Source organism: Phaseolus vulgaris, chromosome 9, assembly GCF_000499845.2.
Source record: "Phaseolus vulgaris cultivar G19833 chromosome 9, P. vulgaris v2.0, whole genome shotgun sequence".
NCBI lineage: Eukaryota > Viridiplantae > Streptophyta > Magnoliopsida > Fabales > Fabaceae > Phaseolus > Phaseolus vulgaris.
The window spans coordinates 20,240,678-20,265,829 of NC_023751.2; the positions used below are offsets into that span (position 1 = coordinate 20,240,678).

The 25,152-nt window shown below is 31.8% G+C and overlaps 2 protein-coding genes across 3 annotated transcripts; one reads left to right on the plus strand and one right to left on the minus strand.

The window, feature by feature from the left end:
* Positions 1 to 1,788: 1,788 nt before the first annotated feature.
* On the plus strand, positions 1,789 to 3,717 carry LOC137820971 (thioredoxin-like). Its single transcript, XM_068625334.1, has 2 exons — positions 1,789 to 2,343; positions 3,127 to 3,717. The coding sequence occupies exons 1-2, from the start codon at positions 2,136 to 2,138 to the stop codon at positions 3,444 to 3,446; spliced, it is 528 nt and encodes a 175-aa protein (XP_068481435.1). The 5' UTR covers positions 1,789 to 2,135; the 3' UTR covers positions 3,447 to 3,717.
* Positions 2,108 to 13,086, minus strand: LOC137820970 (transcriptional corepressor SEUSS-like). Of its 2 annotated transcripts, XM_068625332.1 has the most exons (10): positions 12,706 to 13,086; positions 10,877 to 11,968; positions 10,662 to 10,781; positions 10,295 to 10,343; positions 9,926 to 10,140; positions 9,744 to 9,812; positions 9,263 to 9,360; positions 7,060 to 7,153; positions 6,480 to 6,549; positions 2,108 to 5,076 (listed from the first exon to the last, which is right to left on the minus strand). In XM_068625332.1, exons 2-10 carry the CDS (start codon positions 11,936 to 11,938, stop codon positions 4,112 to 4,114), a joined length of 2,742 nt encoding a protein of 913 aa, XP_068481433.1. In that variant the 5' UTR covers positions 11,939 to 11,968; positions 12,706 to 13,086; the 3' UTR covers positions 2,108 to 4,111. The 2 variants fall into 2 exon arrangements, with proteins under 2 accessions (XP_068481433.1, XP_068481434.1); XM_068625333.1 differs by lacking the exon at positions 12,706 to 13,086 and having other exon boundaries at positions 10,877 to 12,263.
* Between the last annotated feature and the right edge of the window lie 12,066 nt (positions 13,087 to 25,152).

The window sequence follows — 25,152 nt, forward strand, 5'->3', positions numbered from 1 at the left end:
AAAATAGCTAGTAATATTCTTATGTTCAAGAAACTTTTTCCAAAACCTAAATTTAGATATAGCTTATAAAGAAATAACATATTTTAAATTCTGAATTGAAATAGGAAAACATCTTATAAAATTGTTTAATTTATTCTTTGAACGTCTAATGAAATAAATATCTACATTCGTATATAAATGGACGCTACAATACTCATATTAGTAAATTGAAGAAAAATTATACATTTTAATTCTTTAACTTGAAGTGACAAGATGATATAAAAAAAATAGTAATTTGCATGAATAAATAAATCCAACAATGCATGTTAATAGGTTGGTACTAGACCAATTTAATGGATATTTTTAACACTTGGTTTGGTTAACTATTTTGCAACATCACCAAAAAAATGTATCTTCCTTTCGCCTCTTATAATACAAATAAACAAAACCGTGACTGATGAAGTTATCATCTTGGTCCACCATGGACAACAACTTGTGAAAAAACCTTGCACATTGGTTGAAAAACAAGTTAACTCATTGAAGAGTACCAATTTGTCTGCCCAAAGAAGAGAGTTTTTCAAAAACAAATGAGACAAAGTTCCTTTCTTTCTTAAGATTCAAGAGCGTCAAATTTATTACAAGTTATTTGATACGATAGGAGGTTTTTATTCACATGTTATGTGGATTAATTATCAGCATTTTGTTGCCTTGTTCAGTGGTTTGGTCACAATCATGTGAAGAATTTGAAACAGATGAACATTTTCCACATATCAGATATTTGCTTTTTGTACCCATCAAAACAGATATTTTCATTTATTTTATTCTTTGTTAATATCTATATACATGTTAAAGTTTTTCTTCCTATACTTAAAAACTACATTTTAGAGTTTTTTTTAACATTTCATGTCTCCAATTGTGTAACAGTTTCATATTATCAGAAAACTAACAAGAATTAAAAGATATAAAAGGAGATATTCTTATGATAATTAAAACATAAAAACTTTAAATATAAAAAACTAAAAGGTTGACACAAATACAAGGACATATAATCAATTAAATCTCAAAATATATCTTACTGGATTGTCTTTAATTATTAATAAACTTCACTTTGATTTTATAAAAATTTAATTACACATTATTTTTATTTTATTTTTTAAAACTAAACCATTATCGTCTATCATTACTCTGGTGTCAATTGCTAATAATTTTTTTTGACATGTTATCAATAACAACATTATTAATTACTTATTTGTATAAAATATTAACAAAAATATTTAATAATGTGATTTAACACCTATTACGTCTTAATTTTTTCATGATAATAATAACTAATAATGATATTATTAAATATGAGATGGTTAATTAGTGATGGAAAAAAAAATGTTTACAATTTCTTTTATCCCAGAACCACCATTAGAGAGGTTTGAATAAAGTGTAGTTAACAATAGACTTTGTATATGTGCTGATAGAAGAAGGAATTATCAAAAGACGGTATATGATGTGGCTTGATAAGGTTGCTTATTAATAATGAGAGTGGAAAATAGTGGATTGGTTGATTCCTATCCTAACTAGTTCTGACCTTGTATTCTTGCACTTCATTTCACAACCACATAATTTCATGGAGGTCATGTCACATCAATTCTAAATTACTAATTTACTCAAACAATATTCCTAAAAATATGTCACTGGTTTTCAATTTTATTTGCATTTGTGAGAGCAAATAACTTATCAGTTCCTGTATTTTTGATGAAAAAAACATAATAAAGTTGGTGGGATTTAACAGGCTGACAAATCTTAGAATATTAGCAAAAACAAAATAAGAATTAGAAAACCCTAGTATATTATAAGATTATGTACATCTTCAAGAGTAAAAGAAAAGGTATTAAATATTTTTTATTCTGGTTTTGGGTACTTTGATGGTGATGCAGTCCTCTTGTAATAAGTTTTTGGAGAAATTGTAGGTTTTAGTGGGATAAAAAAGTTTATTGACAACAAAATGAGATCCACATGAATTTGAGCCTTCTTAGAACCTCACAATCTTGTAATAATATCCACATAGGGATATAGATAGTACATAAAGAAACAAAAGAATTGAAAAGATTATCCAGGAGTGTATTTTGTAACAAAGTTTAGAGCAAAGCGGGTAGGAAGCTAGCATGGCCCTGGAGAAGTGTTTAACAGTAGGCACAGCCACACCCCAATGCCTTTCTCCGTGCTTTCCAACTTCAAGGGAAAAGCTTGTTTTCCCAACCCACAGAGGTTTCAAGAAATCCATGCCGAACGCAAAACTCTCATACCAATCTCTCTATTCAACCTACCGAAAATCCCGTTTTGTTTGCAATGCTCGTGAAGCAGTAAATGAAGGTAAGTGATTATCCCATATGCAAGCTTCTAACCTTTCTGCACTGAGTAAACCATCTTCTGACATGCTTTTCCATTTTAATTCGTATTAGGAATTTCAGAATGTGTTATATTGGATAGTCTAGTTTCCCGAAGTACCTTAGGAGAGATGTTTTAACCACTAGTACAAAGTGCAAATTCTCCTACTTGTAAAAAAATATTAAATGAAAAAGGAAATATATTCATTTTTTAAATATTTAAAGCGCATTCAATATTTTATAAGAAAGTAGTACAGGAATTAGAATTATTCTTTTAAATATTTATTGCAGATTACAGTTTACTAGGAATTATGAAATTTTGTAGGTCTCATTATCATTTAATGGATCTCACTTACTATTCTATAATTTCTAACTTTCAATAAATTTTAATCGGAAACAATGTTAAGACTTGTCTATGTTTTATGGTTGGGCTGCTTAGACTTGGCATTATTAAAACTAGTGTCAGGTTCCAGAACAATATAAACTTCATATACATTCGGCAATTTTAATGTATAGTGCATGATTTCTACCTGACATTTGGGCCATGTTTTTACTCGAATGAAGTAGCAGATTGATTTTCCAATTTCATCTTGGAATTTATGTATAAGTTTGCTTGTTTTCTTGTACCGATTTCTAAACTAATTTTCCAGGGCATAAGAAAGCATTAAAGTAGCAGCTCTAATTTCTAAATCAAACAAGCTTTAATTAAGTGACTCCCTTTCTGTTTTGTTTTGTCTAATGAAATAATACATGTGCTCAAACTTGGCAGTAAAAGAGGTGACTGACGCAAACTGGAATCAACTTGTGATTGCCAATGAAACCCCTGTTCTGGTAGAGTTTTGGGCACCATGGTGTGGTCCATGCAGGATGATAGCACCTGTTATTGAAGAGTTAGCGAAGGAATATGGTGAAAAACTTGCATGCTACAAGCTTAACACAGATGACTCCCCAAACACAGCAACTCAGTACGGCATCAGAAGCATACCAACAGTTCTGTTCTTCAAGAATGGAGAGAAAAAAGAAAGCATAATTGGTGCAGTTCCCAAGTCTACTCTGTCAGCGACAGTTGAAAAATATATTGATTTATAAGCTGGGAGTGATAAAAAAAAAGGGCAAGCATTACAATGCCAAAAATGAAAGGATTGGAAAGGGAGAAGTGATAATATTGACATTGCAAATTTCATTCTCTTTCATTTTGTTTCCATGCCCTATAAGGCAATAGATAGTGTCTGTTTAAAAGTGTAAGAACCATCTTCTCATCAGTGGCATGACACTTTGAAGTAATACTTGTACCATTTTTTCAATTTGTAAAGGTTACATTGGATAAAGAGACCTCATTCAATGTTTGAATGTTTGATTACTTCCCCGTGCTTAGGAACACTTCAAATTGATCATTGCTTGGGACAATAATTAACAATTCCCCCAACAACCAGTTGCTTTTTTGAATACCAAAACTTGCCACCTTCCTCAAGCGTGTCCTTATGTCAAGGATGAGTTTGTGAAAGCTAGTAAGAAATATTAATAAAAAAACGTTACACTTGAATTCACAAGAAAAATCAGCCCCGTCAGCCACACAACCAGCCAACAAATTTTCATTTCTTATATATAAAATCATATAGTGGCACAGTGGCCTACGCCCTATCACTACCCAACCCAAATACTCTGCCATCATCGGGGGCCGATGGCAATACCATTGCTCATGTTGCATGAGCAGCTTCTAAGAACCACACCATCCATACCATCTACAAAGGCTCTCAAGGAGAAGGTTTCCAATCAAATTGAAGATTACTAAAACCATTTACTGCCCCTAGCCCGCTAAGTAGTTGGTTTGACAAATCTTGTTGATGATTCATAGCTTGATCTCGAGCAAGAGATGCCATTCCTCCCCTTCCATTCATGATTGAATTATTCACCACAGCAGCTCTCATTCCATTAGGCATAGAGGATTGACCAAGACCCATTGTGCCATAATTACCAACCCCAACGCCTGAATTACTGTTCATTGACCCGTTACCCATCAAGCCATTGCCACCATTGAGCCCTGTATTGGCACTCACTGGCAGAATACCATTTACAGTTTTCACATCATTTCCAAGAGAACCAACACCAATCATTCCACCTGCACCGTTAATCTGAGAGGACATCATCATTTCATGTATGATTTTCTGGACTGAGCTTTGAGTATCACTAGGGTCAGGATCACCTGATATAGATGGCTGCTGCTGTTGCATGGAAATATTAGCTGCTGGGTTAGTTGCGCTCATGTGATTGGCAGATGTTAAAGTAGGGTGAGATGTTTGTGGGGGGTTGTTAGAAGAGGGCGTCGGTGATTGAAAAGGGGATGAATTTGGCTGGGCCTGTGGCACCGTATTGGAAGAACCTGGGGATGGAATCTGAACAGAACTACCTCCATATGGACTACTTGCATTGTTCATTGAATTTTGCTGTCTAGAATTCATTGAATTCTGGTGGAGAAGTCCAACAATAGTACTTGTGGTGGTTGATGTGGATGCCGAGTTGACATTGTTATTTACACTGACCATACCATTGCTAGAAGCAATTTGCATGGCAGCAGCTTGTACCGAGTTTTGATCACCATTTGAGTTATGGGCCACCATTTGTTGCTGTTGCTGCTGCTGTAATTGTTCTTCATGCTGTTGTGCTTGACCACGAGGTCCAGATGAACCATTTGTCCTCCGAGGGAACTTTGCCAAGCTATCTGAGAGATGGAAAAATAATAGAAAGAATAGAAATTTCATCATACCTATTATCATGATCAAACAGCTGGAAATAATTATTAAGAAAAAAAAAATATTCACAAGACTTTTAGAAAACAAGATACAAGTTATCTCGAAGACCTAAACTTTCGTCTAATTAAGTGAGGAAAAAATTAGAGAATAACAGAAAGAATTATAACTCATTTCCCTGATTAGGTGCAGGGATCAAAGATAGATGTGACTGCTGAGTTGGTTGCATATAATCCATGTCGTGTTAAACAAAAACGGTTCCATGCTTGGGGCAAAAAAGCACAAAGAAAAAGTCTTGCTCCTCAAGAAGTTCAGTCAACTTTCACCAGTATCATGACCTCAAACCTACCCTATTTACTGTTTGAAAATATTAAGTGAGTGATTTATTACATATCTGTGTCCCCCCAAAATAGACATGAGGATATTTTAATGTTAGGAAGTCAAAGACATTAATACCAAGATACAGAAACAGGATTCAAGTACAAAGTAAAACAGCTGACAAAGGAAAAAGTCTTTCCTCCCAAATAATAGTCTCGAATCTCAAGTTGAAATAGCCTAATAGTAAACTCCAACAAATAAACCTTTAGGGGATGAACTCCAATTGTCCACTCTTGATTCCCTTCAACATCTATTTATCATTATTATCGTACCAACTACATCTCCAAGCCAAATTCCAAAGCAAAATACCAAGAGGGATTGCAATTTCTCTATATGCATATTGCTTGATAGTTAAGTAACCTAGGCTATTTCTTCCTCTCCTGACCATAAAGGTAAATTCCATGCGGGCTCAAGAAGACTTTATTCCATCTCACATACCTCCAAACCAAACACTTAAGCATACATCAATCTTCCATAAAAGTGTCCTCCACTATCCCTAAAATCCAGAGACGGACCCTTAACATTTAACAACTGTTGTTAGTAGGCTTTTCAAGTACAACTACACATTTACAACTTGAATCTCTAGGACCAACTCTTAACCAGATCATGAACAATCAATCCTCTATCTTTGTATCTTTAACAACCTTTTTTGTCATAAGGAAACTTCGTCTGGAATTGATTCCATCACCATGCATAGCTTAGAAAGGTTGGATGCAAGCTCCTCAAATATCAACCAAGTAGGACTATGTTGAGACAAAAACTGATATCCAGAAAACAACTCTAAGCTGTAATGTATAAAGGTCAAGTAGGAAACTAAACATGTCACAAAGAACGCAATTTCTACACAATGCAATTTTTAAATTGGAAAATAGAAATGGTAAAACCAAAATTACAAAAGTATAAGGAACAGATTTTTCCTTTTAATAAAGTATTATTTACAGACACATTCATGTGCAGACTTAAAAATGAGAAATAAACAAGTAAATTATTGACTTACCCATAGGTCCAGTCCGAGTTTCCCTGCTGTAATCTATCAAGTCTTTCATACTATTTACAACTTCTGATATCTGCAGTATAAACAAGAAACAATAAACTTAAGTTTGTTGTGCTCACTCTGTTTGAATAGAGTTCATTGGAGATTATTCTCCAAATGAAACTCAATTTTTCTGAATTTAGCCCTTGATAATCACTCCTCCAGAAGTCTGTTTTTCTATAAAAATATAAATGCACCATCAAACATGAGCCAGTGATTACTGGGCCCCAACTCCTCTCAGGAGATCTTATTAAAACATGAACAGAAACCAGCATAAATGCTATATTTGCTGTCAAATTGAGAGAAACAAAAATAAGAAAGGCTTCCCAGTTAAAATAACCAAGGCAAACGGGGTGTTCTGATCACAAATTCAACAGTCAGGGATAGGTAACACAAAAAGACATGGTAGTTCCGGAAAAAGAAACCAAGTGCAATTTGAAGCATTAAAAGGAAATAAATACATAATTTCCCACAATAAAATATATATTAAGATTAAACACTAAAAATATATGGGGTAAGCAATGTCTTAAGAATAGAACACTACCTGTAGGCAGCGCACATATCTCTTTGTGTATCCTAAATCATTAACCAATGGTACTTCTAAGGCTTTAGCCAACTGACGGGCCGATGCAACAAACCTGGAAAAGAAGCGTGTAAAAATATTAAAAGAAAAAACACAGACTTTCATAAAAAGCAAAACCTAATTAAGACAAAAAGAAGTCAAGTAAAAGGACTAGTGCAATCTAAATTATAGACAGTAGACAAAACAGAAGAAAGTAGAGTATATAAGAATTGGAAATGAATGTATAAAGCATGAAACACGTCCCAGAGTGTTGTAACAGTGAGACTCACACGAAAAGGCACCAATATTTGTCAGGAAAAAGATTGTCAATGAGAATGAAACAAAAAAGAAATATACAAATCTATACATTTGAAATAGATCCGCCTAACACGCAAAAAAAATCCATTTACGTTTTAATTGAGACAATAAAAAATATATTAGTGCAATAACTTGTTCACACTAAACAAAAAAATTGTTGTAAAAAATACATTGAAAATTAAGGAAATTTTTGTAATACTCAAACTTCAAGAGGGGAGCTAAAATCCCAACAAAACAAAAGGGTTTTACACAGAAAACATTAAAAGTAGAATGGCACTTGAACATTAAAATACTACCTGACTATGCTAAAAAGATTACAAACATTACTCAACACAGCAAATGTTACTAATTGCAATCACCAGATAAAAGCAAAAGTTACAAGAACATAGTCTAGCCACATGCCTAAATCCAAAAATAAATACAAAACACATCGCTCATTCCACTGTTGAGGTTAAAGTAAATGGTGAACTGAGATCTGAGAACAGTGAAGGCAGCAGAAGTGCAGACAGCAATGTTATCAAGATCAGGAGGAGGGTTACAAGAATGTAAAATGTAGGATCCTAACAAGGATCATAAGATCCTACCAAAATTATATAAATATATTTCAATACACAAGTATGATAATGATAGTATAATTGGATAATACATATAACAAAATCCCTGAAATTCAGTTAAAAGTTTAAATATCTATTTTACAAGTATTGTATAATTTTATAAATATTGTAAAGTATTAACAATATCTCAGTCTATTCTAAATAATAATTATGAAAAAAAACAGAGAACAAATATATCATAAAACCCAAAGAATATAAGAAAATATCTTCAAATAAAGGCAAAAATGAACCCAACTCATGAGTTTTCAAGGGAAAATAAAAAGGGAAAGAAGACAGCCAAATTGTAGAATGAAAAATAAGTGTTTAGAGTACAGATGCAATGGTTTGCCAAGAACAGAATACAAAAGGAAAAATACAGCAAATCGCTCTTATCAACAAAAATCCAAGCACTCAGTCACAGTCCCAGCAAGTCAGAGAGAGTGAGAGAGCCAAGTACAAGAGCCGGATACTGAACGCAGATCATAGACACAGGGGTCGAGTGAAGACTGAGAGAGGCCAAGAGACAGAATCGATTGAGGGGAAGAATACAATTTGTCCAGGTCTGAAAATGGGGGAGAAGCAGAAACTATCAATTTAGGACAACAAAAAAAACTATTAAAACAAATTTGGGTAAAACCAGGTCACGCAACCCAACCCAAAAAGCAAAGCTGGCAATACCAGAAAAAGAACCAATTACACCAACTCATTCCGATCCTACTAGGATGTTGTTACATCCTACCACTTCATGATCTTACTCAAAATGCAGCTTGTTAACAGGAAGCAAGATTGCAAAATGAAGCAAAATCACCATTTTAATTGCAATCCTGATAACACTGCCTCACAAACAAAGAAGAAGCTGACAGAGAAGGTCATCAATGAGTCTCCAACTGAGATTGTAAATGATAGTTATTTTCTTACGTTGAATCTGAAACTAAAAAAAAATGTTTTTTATGACAAGAACACAGTTCTTATGTAAGAACTGTTCTTACATAAGGAGTCCAACTCAACGAACGTGCAATCTAAAAAGAACCAGTTCTTATTTGTACAAACAGCAGAAGCAACTCCAGTTAGAGTTGTGCTAATGTACATAAGCATGCTCAAACATTCATATGAATCCCTTTTCAAAAGGGTAAAGGAAGTATGTCATGCCCCCATCCCATGGTCTTGCAATAAGAAAGGTACAAGATAATTAAAACAAAATTATCCAGTTTTAAATTAAAATTAATAAAAGACACAAAAATTAACATAAAGGATAAATGGTAAAATTAACTTACATATTGCAATTATTTTGTAATTCTGGAACAGATATATTTGGTGTTGCATTTTGAGTAAAAGCCTGGTATTTTTGAGCAACTGCTCCAAGCTGGCTAACCTGTACATACAATAATAATAAGATAAGAAAATACCATAATGTATAATATAATATCTAAATGCATAGCAAAGCACTATTCTGTCAAAATCTCTACAGTACGAAACCAGCATTACAAAAGGCATTCCTAACAAAATAATAATCATAACATTAGCAACAAGACTAGGAATCCATAGATCCTAGCAAAGATCTCATCCAATTTCAATCTCAAAACTTATTCCACACCTACAGTAATAGAGAAAAAATTATCAAGACTAACAAAAACCAACAAAGAGTAAATGGGCTCATTAATCAATATCAATATGCAAAGTATGTTTGTCTATTTAAATAAACAGATAATATAATAGTTGTAATTAAAGTCCAATCAGAATGCAATTAATGGCAACCTGTGGTATTAACAATCTCCTCGGTATGAGCTCCTCATGGCGCCGAGCACAAAATTCCCAAGAACATATCTGCAAATGAAAATGCCAATTAATCTTTCTTTCATATAAAGAAAATCAATAATGACAATAAAATATAATATAAGCTGTCAAATTATTTTAATATTAATATTTTCATATATAACCTTCAGGTCTGGAGAGAAAACTATTCGAAGTTGACCATCACGAACAACTCGAAGTTGCTCAAAAACGCTTTCTTGTATTGCTTTTGCGTAATCTAGAACTATCTGACCAGAGGTATTATGATATTCACGAGGCATGTCAACATAAAGTAGTTCTTCCAAAGTACCACTTTCATACTTTATCTTGAAAAGCCGGGGAAGAACCTCAACAGTTGCTTCTGGGAAAAGAGAATGACAGCTAAGAAAGGCAATAAGCACTACACACCCATTCACATATATTTCAAGATGGCAACATTTTCAAACAGAAAAGAACCAAAAAGTAGATTGAACAGGGACATATACGAAGAAATAACCCCAAAAACCAAAACTTACCAAAACCACGTCCAGGCTTGCGATTACATATTTCGCAGTGCCATACATCCTGAAAATATTTAAAGAATTCATCTGTAATGTTAAACTGACGAGTAGCAACAATGAAACTGCTATATTTGGTTCCTTGAATACCAGAATTTATCCATTGCAACATTCAAAGCAATTTGTTACTGAAGTTTTAAAGCGACATTATATGGAAATAGTGACAACAAAATCATGATGCCAATCAGTAATCAGTAAGTATAGTACAACTGTACAATCAATAATGCAATGAGATGATTAATTCATAAACTTAGATAGGGTTATACATGACTCAAAATTAATAAGACAAACAATTTTGTTTATAAGGTTTTCTCTTTGAAGATACCTGAAGGGAAACTCCAGTTGTTTGTCTTCCACTTCCATACATAGAAACACACCATTTCTTCTTGGCATTAGGAGCAAAATACTCAGCAACAAACTTTCTCCAGAACTCAATATTGTTATCCTGCATGAAATCAAATTGAAAATATCACTTAAATGAGACTTCTTGTATGCAGAAATAGAGTAAGGTCAATACATAGGATCATAGTTGGTTCTTACTTCAGGTCTATGTTGTTGCTGATACATGTAATGTGTCAGCCGCCTAGCACACATTCCGGGTTCATATGCTGGTTTCACAGTTCTCATTAGCATGCTCTGCTGTTGAAATTGCTGCGGTAGCTGGGACCGTTGTTGAGGCATTGCCTTCAAGAGTTGTTGCTGCTGATGTTGTTGTTGTAACTGTAAAAGCCTGTGCTGGCGCAAAAGATTGATCTGGGCAACAGTAGCCTGAGATGATTGACTAGACATGTGGAGGAATTGCTGTTGCTGTTGTTGTTGTTGTTGCTGCTGTTGCTGCTGCAAAAATAATGGTTGATCAGAATGCTGAGGCTCCATTTTAACAGGTCCCAGTGTTCTCATTGTCTGCATTTGTTGTGGCTCCAATTTAACTGAAGAAAGGTTCCTTAATGACTGCAATGGCTGCTGCTGCTGTCCAAGTTGATCGTTGCTTACCTGGGGCTCTAGCTTTACTGGTCCCATACCACCTATTCCTCCTCGAATTGATTGAAAATGCTGCTGTGGAGGCAGCTGCTGCGTATTTAGAGGGCCAGAGAACTGTTGCATTGACTGCTGACTGTGTTGGAAATTTTGAGGTTCAAGCTGTTGGGAATGTTGTTGATGTTGTTGATCAGGCAACATCTGGTTACTAGAAGGGTTTGAAAATTGTTGACCCTGACCTTGACCAGAGGAAGCAGCATTTACTATATTTGACTGTACAAACGTGGAAGAAGAATTATTGAAGCTCATTCCATTGCCAACAGTGGAGAGTGGATCTGTTTCAGCTCCAGTATCAATTGCTCCCCGTTGGCTACTTCCTGGACCAGATAGCCCAGGATTCTGAGCTCCATTTGGGAAAGATTGATTCAGTATGGAAGTTACATTGGACATATTTCCTAGAATGTTCATGTTGTTGAACTGAGTACGAGGAGACACAAGTGAAGGGAAGGATGTCTGCGGCATGGGACCCCCTTGAGCTCCTAGCATTCCAGAATTTGATCTTAAAAGAGATGGTGAAACAGACTGGGCACCACCAATGGGAGTGGGTGGCCCCGGAGGCACCATCTTTCGATGTCACGGCCTTCAAGCAATCACCTAAGCATAACAACTAAGTTACTTAAAACACAAGTTCAACAAAGTACAATTACACAACAGCTTGTGAGAAACTGGGCACGTTCACAACGCTCAACCCAGAAAGTACTACTTCAACCCCGAGTTCAAGGCAAAAGTCTTCACTGTGATCCAACAGAAGTACGTGGTGTTGAGTTTTACCAAACACAAGCCATACACCAAAGAAAACCAAAACCAAGAAACATTCTTTGATTCTGAACATTACAATTGCGCTACCTCCCTTAAAGGAGCAACCTCCAAACAGCTCTCGCATGAATCTCTGTACAACACATGACTTCTCAGATCCAACCCATCCATCAGTGCATACAATTATACCCAAGAAAAACCATTAACAAAAAAGAAAGCCCGAAAATTTCAACAAACAATACTATCAAACTAAACACTAAAAGAAACTCTAAAAATTAAAAGAAAAAAATTAATCAAATTAAGACACATCTCACACCAAAATCAATAAAACCCGAAGAATTACCATTTTTTAAAAGCCCAAGCTTAATTGAAAAAGGGGAGAAAAGTGTAAAGCATAAACTTCATCAAAGTAGTGACAAAAATAGCAGCCGATCGAAGCTTAGCTTAAGCGAATCAGCGATCCAGAGCTACAAATGACACAAATGAGGCGCAGTATTGAGAAAAAACAGGGACAGACACTTAGACGAAAGGGTGAGAACGTCGGAAGTGTAAAGTTAGCAGTTGCCATGACTCACCGAGAGTTGAAATTTGCGAAATTGAATAGTGGCAGAATCCGGTGAGTGATCAACAGAGTGAGAATGAACGAAAAGCGTAGAACTTTGCAGTTGGGGTTTCCGAGTTCGCATCCAGAATAAGTGTCTAGGGTTTTCTCAGTGCAGAAGCAGCAGCATCTTCTTTAATCTCAGTGAAACGCACTGTTGGTGTTGTTGCTGCTGGTGCTTCATGGCGTGTGTTCTAGAGAGAGAAAGTGTAGAGAGAGAAAGAGAGAAAGGGTCATTGCGGACGTCAAGATTGTATTCGATCAGATTGAATTTTCTTCATTCTTTGGTCCTTCCTTTTCGCTTCTATTCCCTTTCTTTCTCTCTCTTCCTCCTCTCTCACAATGAAGTCAAATGCCATTCCACTCTCGTTATGCACATGCACCATGTTGTTCATCATCATCATTCATAATGATGTTATCTCATCATCAATATCTTTGTGCATCAGTATCATCATCATTATCTCTACCACATACTAATAGCTAGTGCAATACTAAATTACGTATATATCCTTTGTTTATTCTTCTTTTTACGGAGGTAATCCCTCTCCGTTTTAATGTGTGGCATGCTTTGTGACCATTAGGTGGATGATTGCTTTCACCTAACCTAAAATCTGTGATTAGCTTAATCAACTCTATTTTTATAAGATAAGCATTTTGTTACATTAATATTTTTATTTAGGTCAGAACAAATATTTCTGTATAACTATAATTTATAATGAATAAATCTTTATATTACAATAAAAAAAGTTATATTAAATATTTTTTAAGTATAAGTTATATTTCAGTATAGGATAAATAATTTATATTATAATATAAGATTATATTTAGGATATTATTAAGAGAAGGAATTTTTTAGTTTTTCAAAAATATAAAATTGGAAAAGAACATTTCTTATATTTGATTTACCTTTTAAAAAATATAACTTTCAGAAAATATTTTTTTATGAGAATGATTAAATGTTCTCATAAAAGCATTCCTATATAGATTAGAATAGAAATTAAGTTAAAAATTATCATATTGCTTTAATTAAATTATTCAATGCAGTAACATATTAAAAAAAATTAAAAATAGTACTCCTTAGTTTGTAAAAAGTTATATAAATATTTTTTAAAAATATTTTTTATCAATCAAATATCCTTGGAATAATAATTTCTAGGATTGTATTGATTGTGATCATGATTTTCGAAAATAAACACCTCTTAATTATTGATCACATTATAAAGAATATTTGAAGTTCAATTTAAAATAAATATATATATATATATATTAAAATATTTAAACTGTTCAGAAAATAAGTTTTTTTTAAGAATTTCTTGATCAAATTAAACTTGACATTAAAATTAAATTTGATTAATATATAAATCAATAAATATCTAATACATAAAATTAAGAAAAGGCATGTTACCAAATAAAAGCAATAATAATAATAACTCCTAAAACTGATCTCCTTTATAAAAAAAAACCTTGTAAACCGTTTTGTTAAAGAATAATTCTTAAAATAAAAACTTCCATTTTATATGATAATCAAAACTTATAATATAAAACGTAATTATAACTAATAAATATTTTTGTATTAAATAAAATGTATTACAATTAAAATTCTAAATAAATATATTAAATATTCTATATTAGTTTTATAATAAATAATTAAAATTTTAGCATAGTTATTTTAAAATTTAAGCAATCAAAATATTCAGAAAAATCAATATAAATTAAAACAACTGTTTGTGAGTGTATTAGTTATCATTCTGTATAATGACAGTATTTTTAATTGTTTTTTTACACGTTTTATCTATTTCGATCTACCATTTACAACATCTTTTATTTCTAACTTGAATTTTGATGCTCTTACAATAAATAATTAATGATAAAAGTAATATCGTATTGTGATATGAATTATTTATTATCAAATTTAACAATATTATAATTAATATATTTTAAAATATCTATTTATTATAAACTTGGTTAGATAGAATAACTTAATATTCATTTCGTACAAGAAGCAACTAAGATACTAGTATACATAACACTAAAAGTATAATAGTATGACTTAGAGAGATATCTTCATTATTTTTGTAAAAGAAATAGGTAAAATTATATCCAAATGAGAGAATTAATGTTGTTTAAAGAAATTCTAATTGCGAGAATAAAGATAATGAATATATACATAGGGGTTTCTGTTCTTGGGTAAATTTATTTGGTCTTCATATATTCCGCCTTCCAAAACTTTTGTTCTTTGGCTTCCTACATATTAACATATTCAAAATAAAGATCTACATATTTGTTTTATTTGTACGCTTTGTGAAAAACACGATGAATCTATTCAACATTTATTTTTTGAATGTGCTAACGTTTTGCGTATTTGGAGTTGGGTTCAACACATTTTTCCTACTTATGATTTCTCTAATAAGGATTATCTTCTTTCTTTTATTAAGAGTGATGGTATTCCGTTGGTTAAATTGGTTAAACTAGCTGTGATAACTTTTTCTATTTGGATGATATGGCGTATGAGGAATTATGCTCATTTTCATGATAAGATTGAGGTTTCTAGGGCTATTTTGGTTATTAAAGATTTAACTTGTCTAGTGGGTAGTTCGTCTAAAGCTTCAATGAAGAATGATATGTTCGATTTCAATGTGCTCAAGTTTTTTGGTATTAACACTCGTACTGGTAAAGTTCTACGTCCTCTTCTTGTTAGATGGGAGTTTCCTTCACCACAATGGGTTAAAATTAACATTGATGGGGCTGCTAGGGGTTATCCAGGTCTTGCCGCTTGTGGAAGTATTTTTCGTGCGAGTATGGGGAAGTTTATTGAAGCTTGTTGGGTATGAAGCCAAGACTAATTGGGTTGGGCTGACTAGACACATGTTTAGTGAGTGGGCTTAATTATTATGTCCCTTTATTATCTCTATTTATCTCTATTTAAAGTTTAAAGAGATCATTGTACTTGTAATTAGTGTGCAACAGGATATAATGTAAACCTAATAGTTGCCCGGGTGGATGTAGGTTGCAGTTGGCGACCGAACCACGTTAAATCTTGTGTCGTTTATTTTTCTGTAGTTGATTCGTGATTATGTGTGTTGTTTTCGTGTGCGTTTTTCCCATCAAGTGGTATCAAGAGCCTTGGTTCGTTTACACACTAGAGATCCAATCAGCAGAAATTAATCGACGAGATGTGAAAATTGCGGTTGTAGTAGCGTCCCAGAGTTAGGGTTTCGCAGAGGCGGGAACAATGTCCCAAAGTTAGGGTTTCGCAGAGGCGGCAACAACATCTCAAAGCTAGGGTTTTGCAGGGGTTGCAGCAGCGTCCTAAGGCTTAGGGTTTCCCATATCTGCTTCACAACAGCGGTGACCAGCGACGGTGGTGGTGCAGAGCGCCAGGGCAGTGGGGACTACGACCAGGTCTGTTGGTGAGTGATTTTGGGTGGTGCAATTTTTGTGTTCTTGATTTAAAAAAAAAAGATTGCCAAGATCTGAAATTAGTTGTACCGAGTATCTCGTCTAGTCATTTGAGATGGCAGAAGAAGGGAAGTTTCAAATTGAAAATTCGATGGTACAAATTTCAGTTGGTGGAAAGTGCAAATTGAGGATTTGCGAGTTCAGTTACTGAGCACATCAATATTCGATCTTATCCAGACTTACGTCAGTGGGCATTAAGTTCGATGATGAAGTTCAAGCTTTACTATTGCTATTGTCTTTGCCTGACAGTTGGTCCGGAACGGTTACAGTAGTTACCAGTTCAGCGGGATCTGATTGATTCACTTTTGAGAAGATTCGTGATCTCATTCTTGGCGAGGATGTCCAAAGAAGGAGTTCTGGGGAATTATCTAGTGAATCGCTTTATGTCATCAGAGGAGAGAAATATCAGAGATAGTGGGAGCAAGAACAAAAGAAGGAGTCAGTCAAAGACTTGGGATTGCTCAAGTGTAACATGTTGGAACTGCAAGGAGGTGGGGCATTTCAGGAATCAATGCCCAAATGATAAACAAGATTCCGCGGACGAGGACCTCTTAGTCTGTTGCGCGGAGAGCAGTGTGGATTCCTGGGTCATGGATTCTGAAGCATTGCAGAATCTAGTTATTGGAGACTTTGGAAAGGTAAGACTAGCGGACAATAGAACTCTTGATGTTATGCGGGCATGGGTGACATAGTGTTGAAGACACCAATTGGTTTTTGGACTTTGAAGGATGTCAGAGTTGTTCCAAGCTTGAGGAAAAGTTTGATTTCTGTTAGGCAGTTGGACGAACAGGGACATGAAGTGAAGTTCGGAAATCAGCAGTGGAAGGTCGTCAAGGGAAATCTTGTCATGGCCTGCGAAAGAAAGAGAGGTTCGTTGTATATAGTCAGATTACCGTGTCTGAGGGAGTGACCATCCCAGTTCAGAAGATAAACAAAGTCCGGTTCACAGAATCTCGTGGGTAGAATAGGGTTGTCTTTACAAGAGAGAAACCCAAAGCCACAGGTCAGATTCAAGATGAACGAGCATGGAAAGGTTCAGGTAGACCAGTCAAAGGTACTTGTGACAGTGGGAGCACGGGTCATGCTTCAGCTAAGGTTCCTAGATGACAGTGGGTTAGGAGAACCAGTATTCCAACGGTTGAAACTTCTCCAGAAAAATTCTTGTTGAATATGGAGAGTGTTTGTTTTCAGGTTGTTCCAGGATCCGGCAGTTCCTGTAAGTGGGAGTCGGTAGGAACAAAGAACGGGTCAGTGACTGACATGTTGAAACTCAGGTTGTTCCAGGATCTGACAGTTCCTGTAAGTGGGAGTCGGTAGGAACAGAGAACAAGTCAGTGACTGACGTGTTGAAACTCAGGGGAGTTTTAACGAAGTTTTCAAAATGATTAAGAAGGCTGGTGGCAACTAGAGGTGGAACAGTGAGTTCCATCGACAAATTACAGAAGTACATGTACACAGTTGAAGCGCAAGTGAACATTGTTCCGTGACTTCAAGTGGAAGATTGTTGGTATGAAGTCAAGACCAATTGGGTTGGGTTGACAAGACACCATGTACACAGTTGAAGCGTAGGTGAACATTGTTCCGTGGCTTCAAGTGAGAGATTGTTGGGTATGAAGCCAGGACCAATTAGGTTGGGCTGACTAGACACATGTTTAGTGAGTGGGCTTAATTATTATGTCCCTTTATTATCTCTATTTAAAGAGATCATTGTACTTGTAATTGGTGTGCAACGGGATATAATGTAAACCTAATAGTTGCCCGAGTGGATGTAGGTTGCAGTTGGCGACCGAACCACGTTAAATCTTGTGTCGTTTATTTTTCTGCAGTTGATTCATGATTATGTGTGTTGTTTCCGTGTGCGTTTCCCATCAAAGCTTTCTCTGCGTTTCTTGACGTTCAGACTGCTTTGGTTGCTGAATTTTATGGAGTTATATATGCTTTGGAGGAAGCTCAAAAGTTGGGTCTTACTAATGTCTGGCTGAAATGTGACTTTGTCTTGGTTTGTGTTGCGTTTACCGCTAGGACAAATGTTCCTTGGATGCTTCGTAATCGATGGAATACTTGTCTTAATTACTGTGGACAGGTTTAGGGTTACTCATATTTTTCGTGAAGGGAATGTGTGTGTTGATAAGTTAGTTAATTCATGATTTATTCATAGAGAATCCTTTCAATGATATAATAGGCTTCCATCTAGTTTGTTATTAAAATTATTTATTAATAGGTATAGTTTACCTATATATCGTTTTTGTTAACATATGAGTTTTGATCTAGTCTTTCCATATTTTTATATTTTCTTTCTTTTTCTTTTTTTAATAATATTTTTTTTCATGACAAATGATTGTTGTTATTTGATGTGTCAATCCAGCTGAGATGTCAAGTAGTATAGTGATGCATAACATGAAAGTTTGTATGAAAAAAATATAATAATGAAACTTCTACTATTTCATCTTATTTATTATAATTTATAATATAAAAATGTAATCATATCATTTTTTTTCTTTTATTTACATTTAAGATTTTGTTTACATTATGTTTATTAGTACTAGGAAATAATTGCTTCAACTTTAAAAATAATGGAAGATACAATACAAATATTTTAAAAAATAATGGAAGATACATCTTTGTTGAGGGTTTTTCCTTTTATACTCTTTATATTTATTTCCATCTTCATTTTTGCAGTATCATGTTTTACTAAGTGGGTAGTAATGTAATAATTAAAACTATTGTTTTTTTATGTTACTCACTTGCACACTTTCAAGTCTTTTTTTATTGAAATTATAATGTTTAAATGTATATGCATATGTAATTAATTTAATTTTTTTATAGTTATCCTCTTAACCACATACTATAAATGAAAATGGATAACTTGTATATATATAAAAGTTCATCAAGTATGAATTTATTAATTATAATCACAATATTACATAAAAATATCAATAATGGTATAAAATGGTATAAAAGAACTTTAAACAAATCAATTGAATATAGTGATAAATTGATATCCTATAATCTGGAGTGACCAAATAATGATTGATTTTTTCTATTATAATTTTGTGACTGATGAGAAAAATAATCGTCAAGTCACGTACAACTAGAATTTTCACTATTATTTATATTTAATCATTATTTCAATTACACATAAATTTAACAACTATTTTTTTAACTTTGATGAACTATTTTGATAGCTAAAAGTCAATTTTGTGTGTGAACTAATTGATAAAGTTCATAATATAATTAACATTAAATCATAAATAATTGTAAATCAAATTCATCTAATATCATATATCATATTACAATATATAAAAAATAACAAATATTTTTAAAATATTCATATTAAATTCAAACTCAAATACTATCCTAATACTTAAGGTCATATGTACCATATTACAGGTACAAACCACCATAATCAACTCACTTTTAAAAGACTAGTATTAATATGCTCTAGCTAGTATAAATTTTACCTCACAATCTTCTATAATTGGATAATATAATATTCAATAGCCATTAATTACTCACATCACTCTCTGTCTTTATTCAAATCATATTATAAAAAAACTACTTAATATTCAATCATATTAATATTTCTGATTTTAAATAATTTTTAATAGATAATTATCATTACATAAGATGGAATAATCTACTTAAAATAATGAAAGGATAGTCTAAATATGATTTTGAAAATAAAAAAAGTATATGATAAAATTATAACATTACTGAACTTGTTATATGAAAAATAATATTAAAATAATAACAATTAAAAATATATCTATATTTTTATCACATCAAAATAGTATTAAAATAATAAATATTAAAAATATATATGATTTTTTAAAATAGTATTAAAATAATATACGTGATAATTATTTTTTAAATAAAAAATGTTATATAGTTATTTTTTAATGAAAAAAAGTTATTTAATTATTTACTTTATTGAATAAATAAATTATTATTTTTATTAAAAGAAAAATTTATCTAATTAAAAATGTGATCTTTATATAATAGTATAGACAATATAATATTAAATTGATATATGGGGTAGTTATTTTATAAATGAAGAGGTTATATAATTATATTTTCATAAATAGATATTTTTTAATTATTAAAGGATAAAAAGTTTTAATTAAAAAGTAATAATAAAAAAATATATATTAATTTTTAAATATATAAAAGCATGAAGTAACAAGATGACTCATTAGGTTTACGTGGGTCCACGTTGCTCTTTATTTATTTTACAATTGACACGTCCAAGTCTTGAAGGTCCCTCCACTTAATTCTATCTCAAATCACACACATTTTATCTTTACTCAAATTAAAAAATTTATATATTGCATACAATACATAAATTTTTAAATATAACTAAAAGAATTATTAAATAATAATAAATTTAGAAACTAAAAATAATATATTAACTACATTAAATATTATTTTAAAAACTAAAAATTTATTATATCTAAAATAACTTTTATTATTAATAAAAAATTATAAAATATTTTATAAATTTATATTTAAATTATTTATATAATATCTTAATTATTAATATTTTAAATTTTGAGTTAATCTTTAAAATATTAATATGGATTAAATTATAATAGTTAATTGTTAGATATCAATTTAAAATTGTTTTATAACTTTGTATTAATAATACAATTATTTAAATATTAATAATTTATAAAATAATATATAATTTAATTAAATAATAATTAATTTTTTTATAATTTTAGAAAACACTCTTAAATGAATGTTTTAAATTTGTTATGAAAAGCTGGTACATGTTGAATTCAATGCCAAGTACAACCTTTTTTTTAATCAACAATTGCAAGTACAACCTGATTTGCCTTTTCACATCTTTTATGAATAATTAGTTACTAAGGCTTTACAACACTCTCGCATTCTAACTAATGTTCTCTTTTTAAGAATATATATATCCTTTTATAAGAGAACTAAATAATTTATTAAAATGAAAATATGATGAATATAATATATGCAGAAACTATAAAACCTGGACGAGATTGGATAGAATAGGATAGGACGCAAACCAAACACAAGAACATGGAATCCGGTATATATGTATATATCTTTCATTCATCACATCACTTGATATTGGAAGAAATGTTACTTTCTTTCTTACCAGTTTTTTTGAAATTTATGCAAGCTATTCTTGTGGCTATTAATTTTTTCATTCTTTTTCCTGAATCACCAACTCTTCATTTGGGACTTTTATTCTTCTTACTTCCTTTCCATTAATATATAAATATATTATAATAAAAAAAAGTATGGGGTACATTTTTTTATCCCAAAAATAATATTATTTTGTAAATATATATTAAAGTGAATTAATTACTGAAAATAAAAAATTTAAAAATAGATAATTAATATCTGAAAAATGAAAATGTGACATTCGAAAAATAAATTCTATTAAAATAAAAATCAATCATATATTTTTTTATAACCACTTAATATATTTAAGAAAAGAAGAATCAAATCCTGAAATATATTTTTCATTTTTATAAGTAACAAAAATATGATAAAAAGACATTCTATTACAAAAATTAGACCATTATTTTTTATAATTACTCAATACATTAAACAAAAATAAACTTATGATTATTTTTAAAATAACTATTATATTTTAACATACATTTACAAATCAATTGAAAAAATTACTATAATAAGTCAAAGAAATATAATGTTAAAAAATATATTCAAATAAGTGTTGCTTTTTTTAACATCCTTAATTTTTTTAATCCATATATAATAAAATAAAAGTAAAACAAACGCTATCTACTTAACGTACGAATATATATATAACTATCTCATAATTGTATCTAAAATCATAAAGATTTTATTATATAAATAAAAAAATTTAAAAATAAACAGACGGCTCACTTAAGAGTTCTATTACCTGCAATCTCATATGCTTCCGTGTACAACACGATCATCACATATAAAGAAACAAACACAAACAAATAACAGGATAAGTTAGCTATAACAAAATTTTCTATATAATTTAAATTTCAAATTGTTACACAAAATTCATAAATTCTCATACAATTTATCAAACATTTCACATAACCATCAATTGTCTATCAACAATTTCAAAATTCATCTTTCTCATGTCAGTCATCTACTGACTCACAACACATAGACACTTAACTCTACTTCTGAAAGACTCGTGCGTTGACTTAGATTCAGAGATCTGCACCTGTCATACTATCTCACTGTGAAATCCACACAGCTATGCGCATAAATAATCTCAATATCATTTCTCTCCTAGTATGACAGGCTTAATTCATATAACAAGTCAAGTTAGTTATCTTTCAAACAACTTACCCATTCATATGAACCTCCTTCGACTCTCACCACCTGAATAAACTCCATCTATATGATTCCATTATCTCAGAAGAGTCATGATATCTCCTTCTAAACGAATCACTAGTCAATGCACATCCTAAACAATCTTAACACGGTATTTTCTTTCCTGAAAATACTATGTCTTTATTAAAATTAAAATTCATATTCTGACTCTCACAATATCTAAATCACACAATCAAATCATACAAAAGTTTAGAATTTCCAAATCACACAACAATTCATTCACTAATCATATAAACATTTTAAAATTTTCTAAACAATTCAATTATATCTAAAAATCCACTTAAACACATAACTAAGTTCCAAATATATGCTTTCTAAATCAATCATCATCTAAAATCAAACAACCACTTCTCATCAAACATCTCATTTAAGTAATTCAACAAAATATTAAAAAACAGTTCAACTCATTTATATTATCATTCAAACATTTTAAATTTTCAAACACAAACACTTTCAACAACTTATTCACCTTAAAATCAATATAAAATATTCAGAATTAACCATTTCAATCAATATATTACTTTACTCTTCAAAAGAGACAATCCTGCAAGCAAAAATTTGAACCGGTGACCACGTCACCCCCACATTCAGATCTTCTAACTTAGGGTTCTATAAAATAAATAAAACTAGCTTCCCTTACCTGGACTTGAGCAGATGCTCACTAAGAGCTCCAACCCACCAAAAGCTTAAGGATAACCTAACCTGCACCATAAAGTCTTGATAAAAAATCTAACTATATCACTAAGACCTTGATCTAGCAGAGACTAATCTTGAAGATAAAAACCTCACATGCAAACTTAAACTAAAATGCAACCCTAACAAGATAAAAACTAACTCAAAAGAAAATGAGCCAAGAATGAACTTACTCTATCTAAGATTCTGCGGGAAATCTCGTAGAGTTCACTTCCAGGAGTTCAATGGCAGACTCCGATCATTAAACTGATGAGCGAGGATGTCAGAATCTTAGAGAGATGGTGGTTCTTGTTGGAGATCCCACATCGACTAGAGATTAGAGCCTTTCATTGTATATAAGTGGGTGCAAACCTCAATCTCATGAGCCGGTTTTATGGGGTTGAGTTAGGCTTAAAGTCCACTCTTTCGTAATATGATATCAGAGCCATTTCGAGCCTATCCTAGCGAGTGTTTGTGTTGGGCCTATCGTGCCACCCGCTATCGGGCCGCTATCGGACCACCCATAATATATAGTCCCACGCGTGAGGGGGTGTGTTGGAGATCCCACATCGACTAGAGATTAGAGCCTTTCATTGAATATAAGTGGGTGCAAACCTCAACCCTATGAGCTTCGTGCCACCCGCTATCGGGCCGCTATCGGACCACCCATAATATATAGTCCCACGCGTGAGGAGGGTGTGTTGGAGATCCCACATCGACTAGAGATTAGAGCCTTTCATTGTATATAAGTGGGTGCAAACCTCAATCTCATGAGTCGGTTTTATGGGGTTGAGTTAGGCTTAAAGTCCACTCTTTCGTAATAGTTCTTTTAAAATAAAACCTAAATAACTAAACTTCTATTTATATAGTTTTTTCCTTTTAATAATAAAATATTCAGGTGTCATTTTAATTGTACAATTTCTACTCTAAGACTATTTTTCTCGGTCCTTACATTTTTACTAATATTTTGAATTAAAATATTAATATAACATTGGTAATTTGCATCACGACATTATTTTTAATAAATATGAGTATTCATAGCCAAATTTAAATGTTTATTTTGATTGAATAAAATTTGAAAAGTATTAAAATTTAGAATATATCTAAAAATCATCTCATTATAATCTATCATATCATGTTAATAAAATTATCTCCAAACTTAATTTAATATGTCTCATAAGAGTAATTTTTGTTTAACATGTGGAGGAAGAGTTTATTTTGGTGGTGGTGCTAACCTTATTCACTAGTCTTGGAGGAAATAAACTAAAATATTTAATGGAAGGAAACTATACAAAGAATACAAAGTGACTCATTTTGATGTTTCTGTTTTTAATTTCATACAATATTGGACACACATAGATGTGTTAGAATTTATTTGAGAGGTCAATTTAGAAGGTTATCTACTGTTTATATCACAGTATATAAATACAACATAAATCGCATTTATTCTTTGTTGTTTTTGTTTATTGTAAAAAGACATATCTTGTATTTTTATATTTTATTCTAGTTTCTTTGGTATTATAAAAAAATCATTCATATATATATATATAAATTGTTTAATATCGTACATAATATTTAATAGAATAAATCTTTAAATATAATAAAGTAGAGGATGAAATATTCATCATGATATATTATTAGCCTGACATGAAAAAATATTTGGATATATATATTAATAAAAAAATCCAAACCAAACAAAAAAATAATAATTTGATTTTTTTTTTGTAACCATACTTAACATAACTTCTATTTTTTATTCATATATATTTTTAACGGAAAAATCAAATCAAACTACAGTCACAAATGCTGGTGATATATTTGAAAAATATATAATATCACACCATGTATATAATTTTGTCATGATAAAAAACAAGGATGTATCTAATTTTACCATGATAAAAAAACAAGATAGTGT

Coding starts and splice junctions, on each gene's coding strand:
- LOC137820971 (XM_068625334.1), top strand. CDS start 2,136: ATGGCCCTGGAGAAGTGTTTAACAGTAGGCACAGCCACACCCCAATGC. Junction 2,344..3,126: donor TCGTGAAGCAGTAAATGAAG/GTAAGTGATTAT, acceptor CAAACTTGGCAG/TAAAAGAGGTGACTGACGCA.
- LOC137820970 (XM_068625332.1), bottom strand. CDS start 11,938: ATGGTGCCTCCGGGGCCACCCACTCCCATTGGTGGTGCCCAGTCTGTT. Junction 9,813..9,925: donor TTTTCTCTCCAGACCTGAAG/GTTATATATGAA, acceptor TTTCATTTGCAG/ATATGTTCTTGGGAATTTTG. Junction 9,361..9,743: donor GGAGATTGTTAATACCACAG/GTTGCCATTAAT, acceptor TTGTATGTACAG/GTTAGCCAGCTTGGAGCAGT.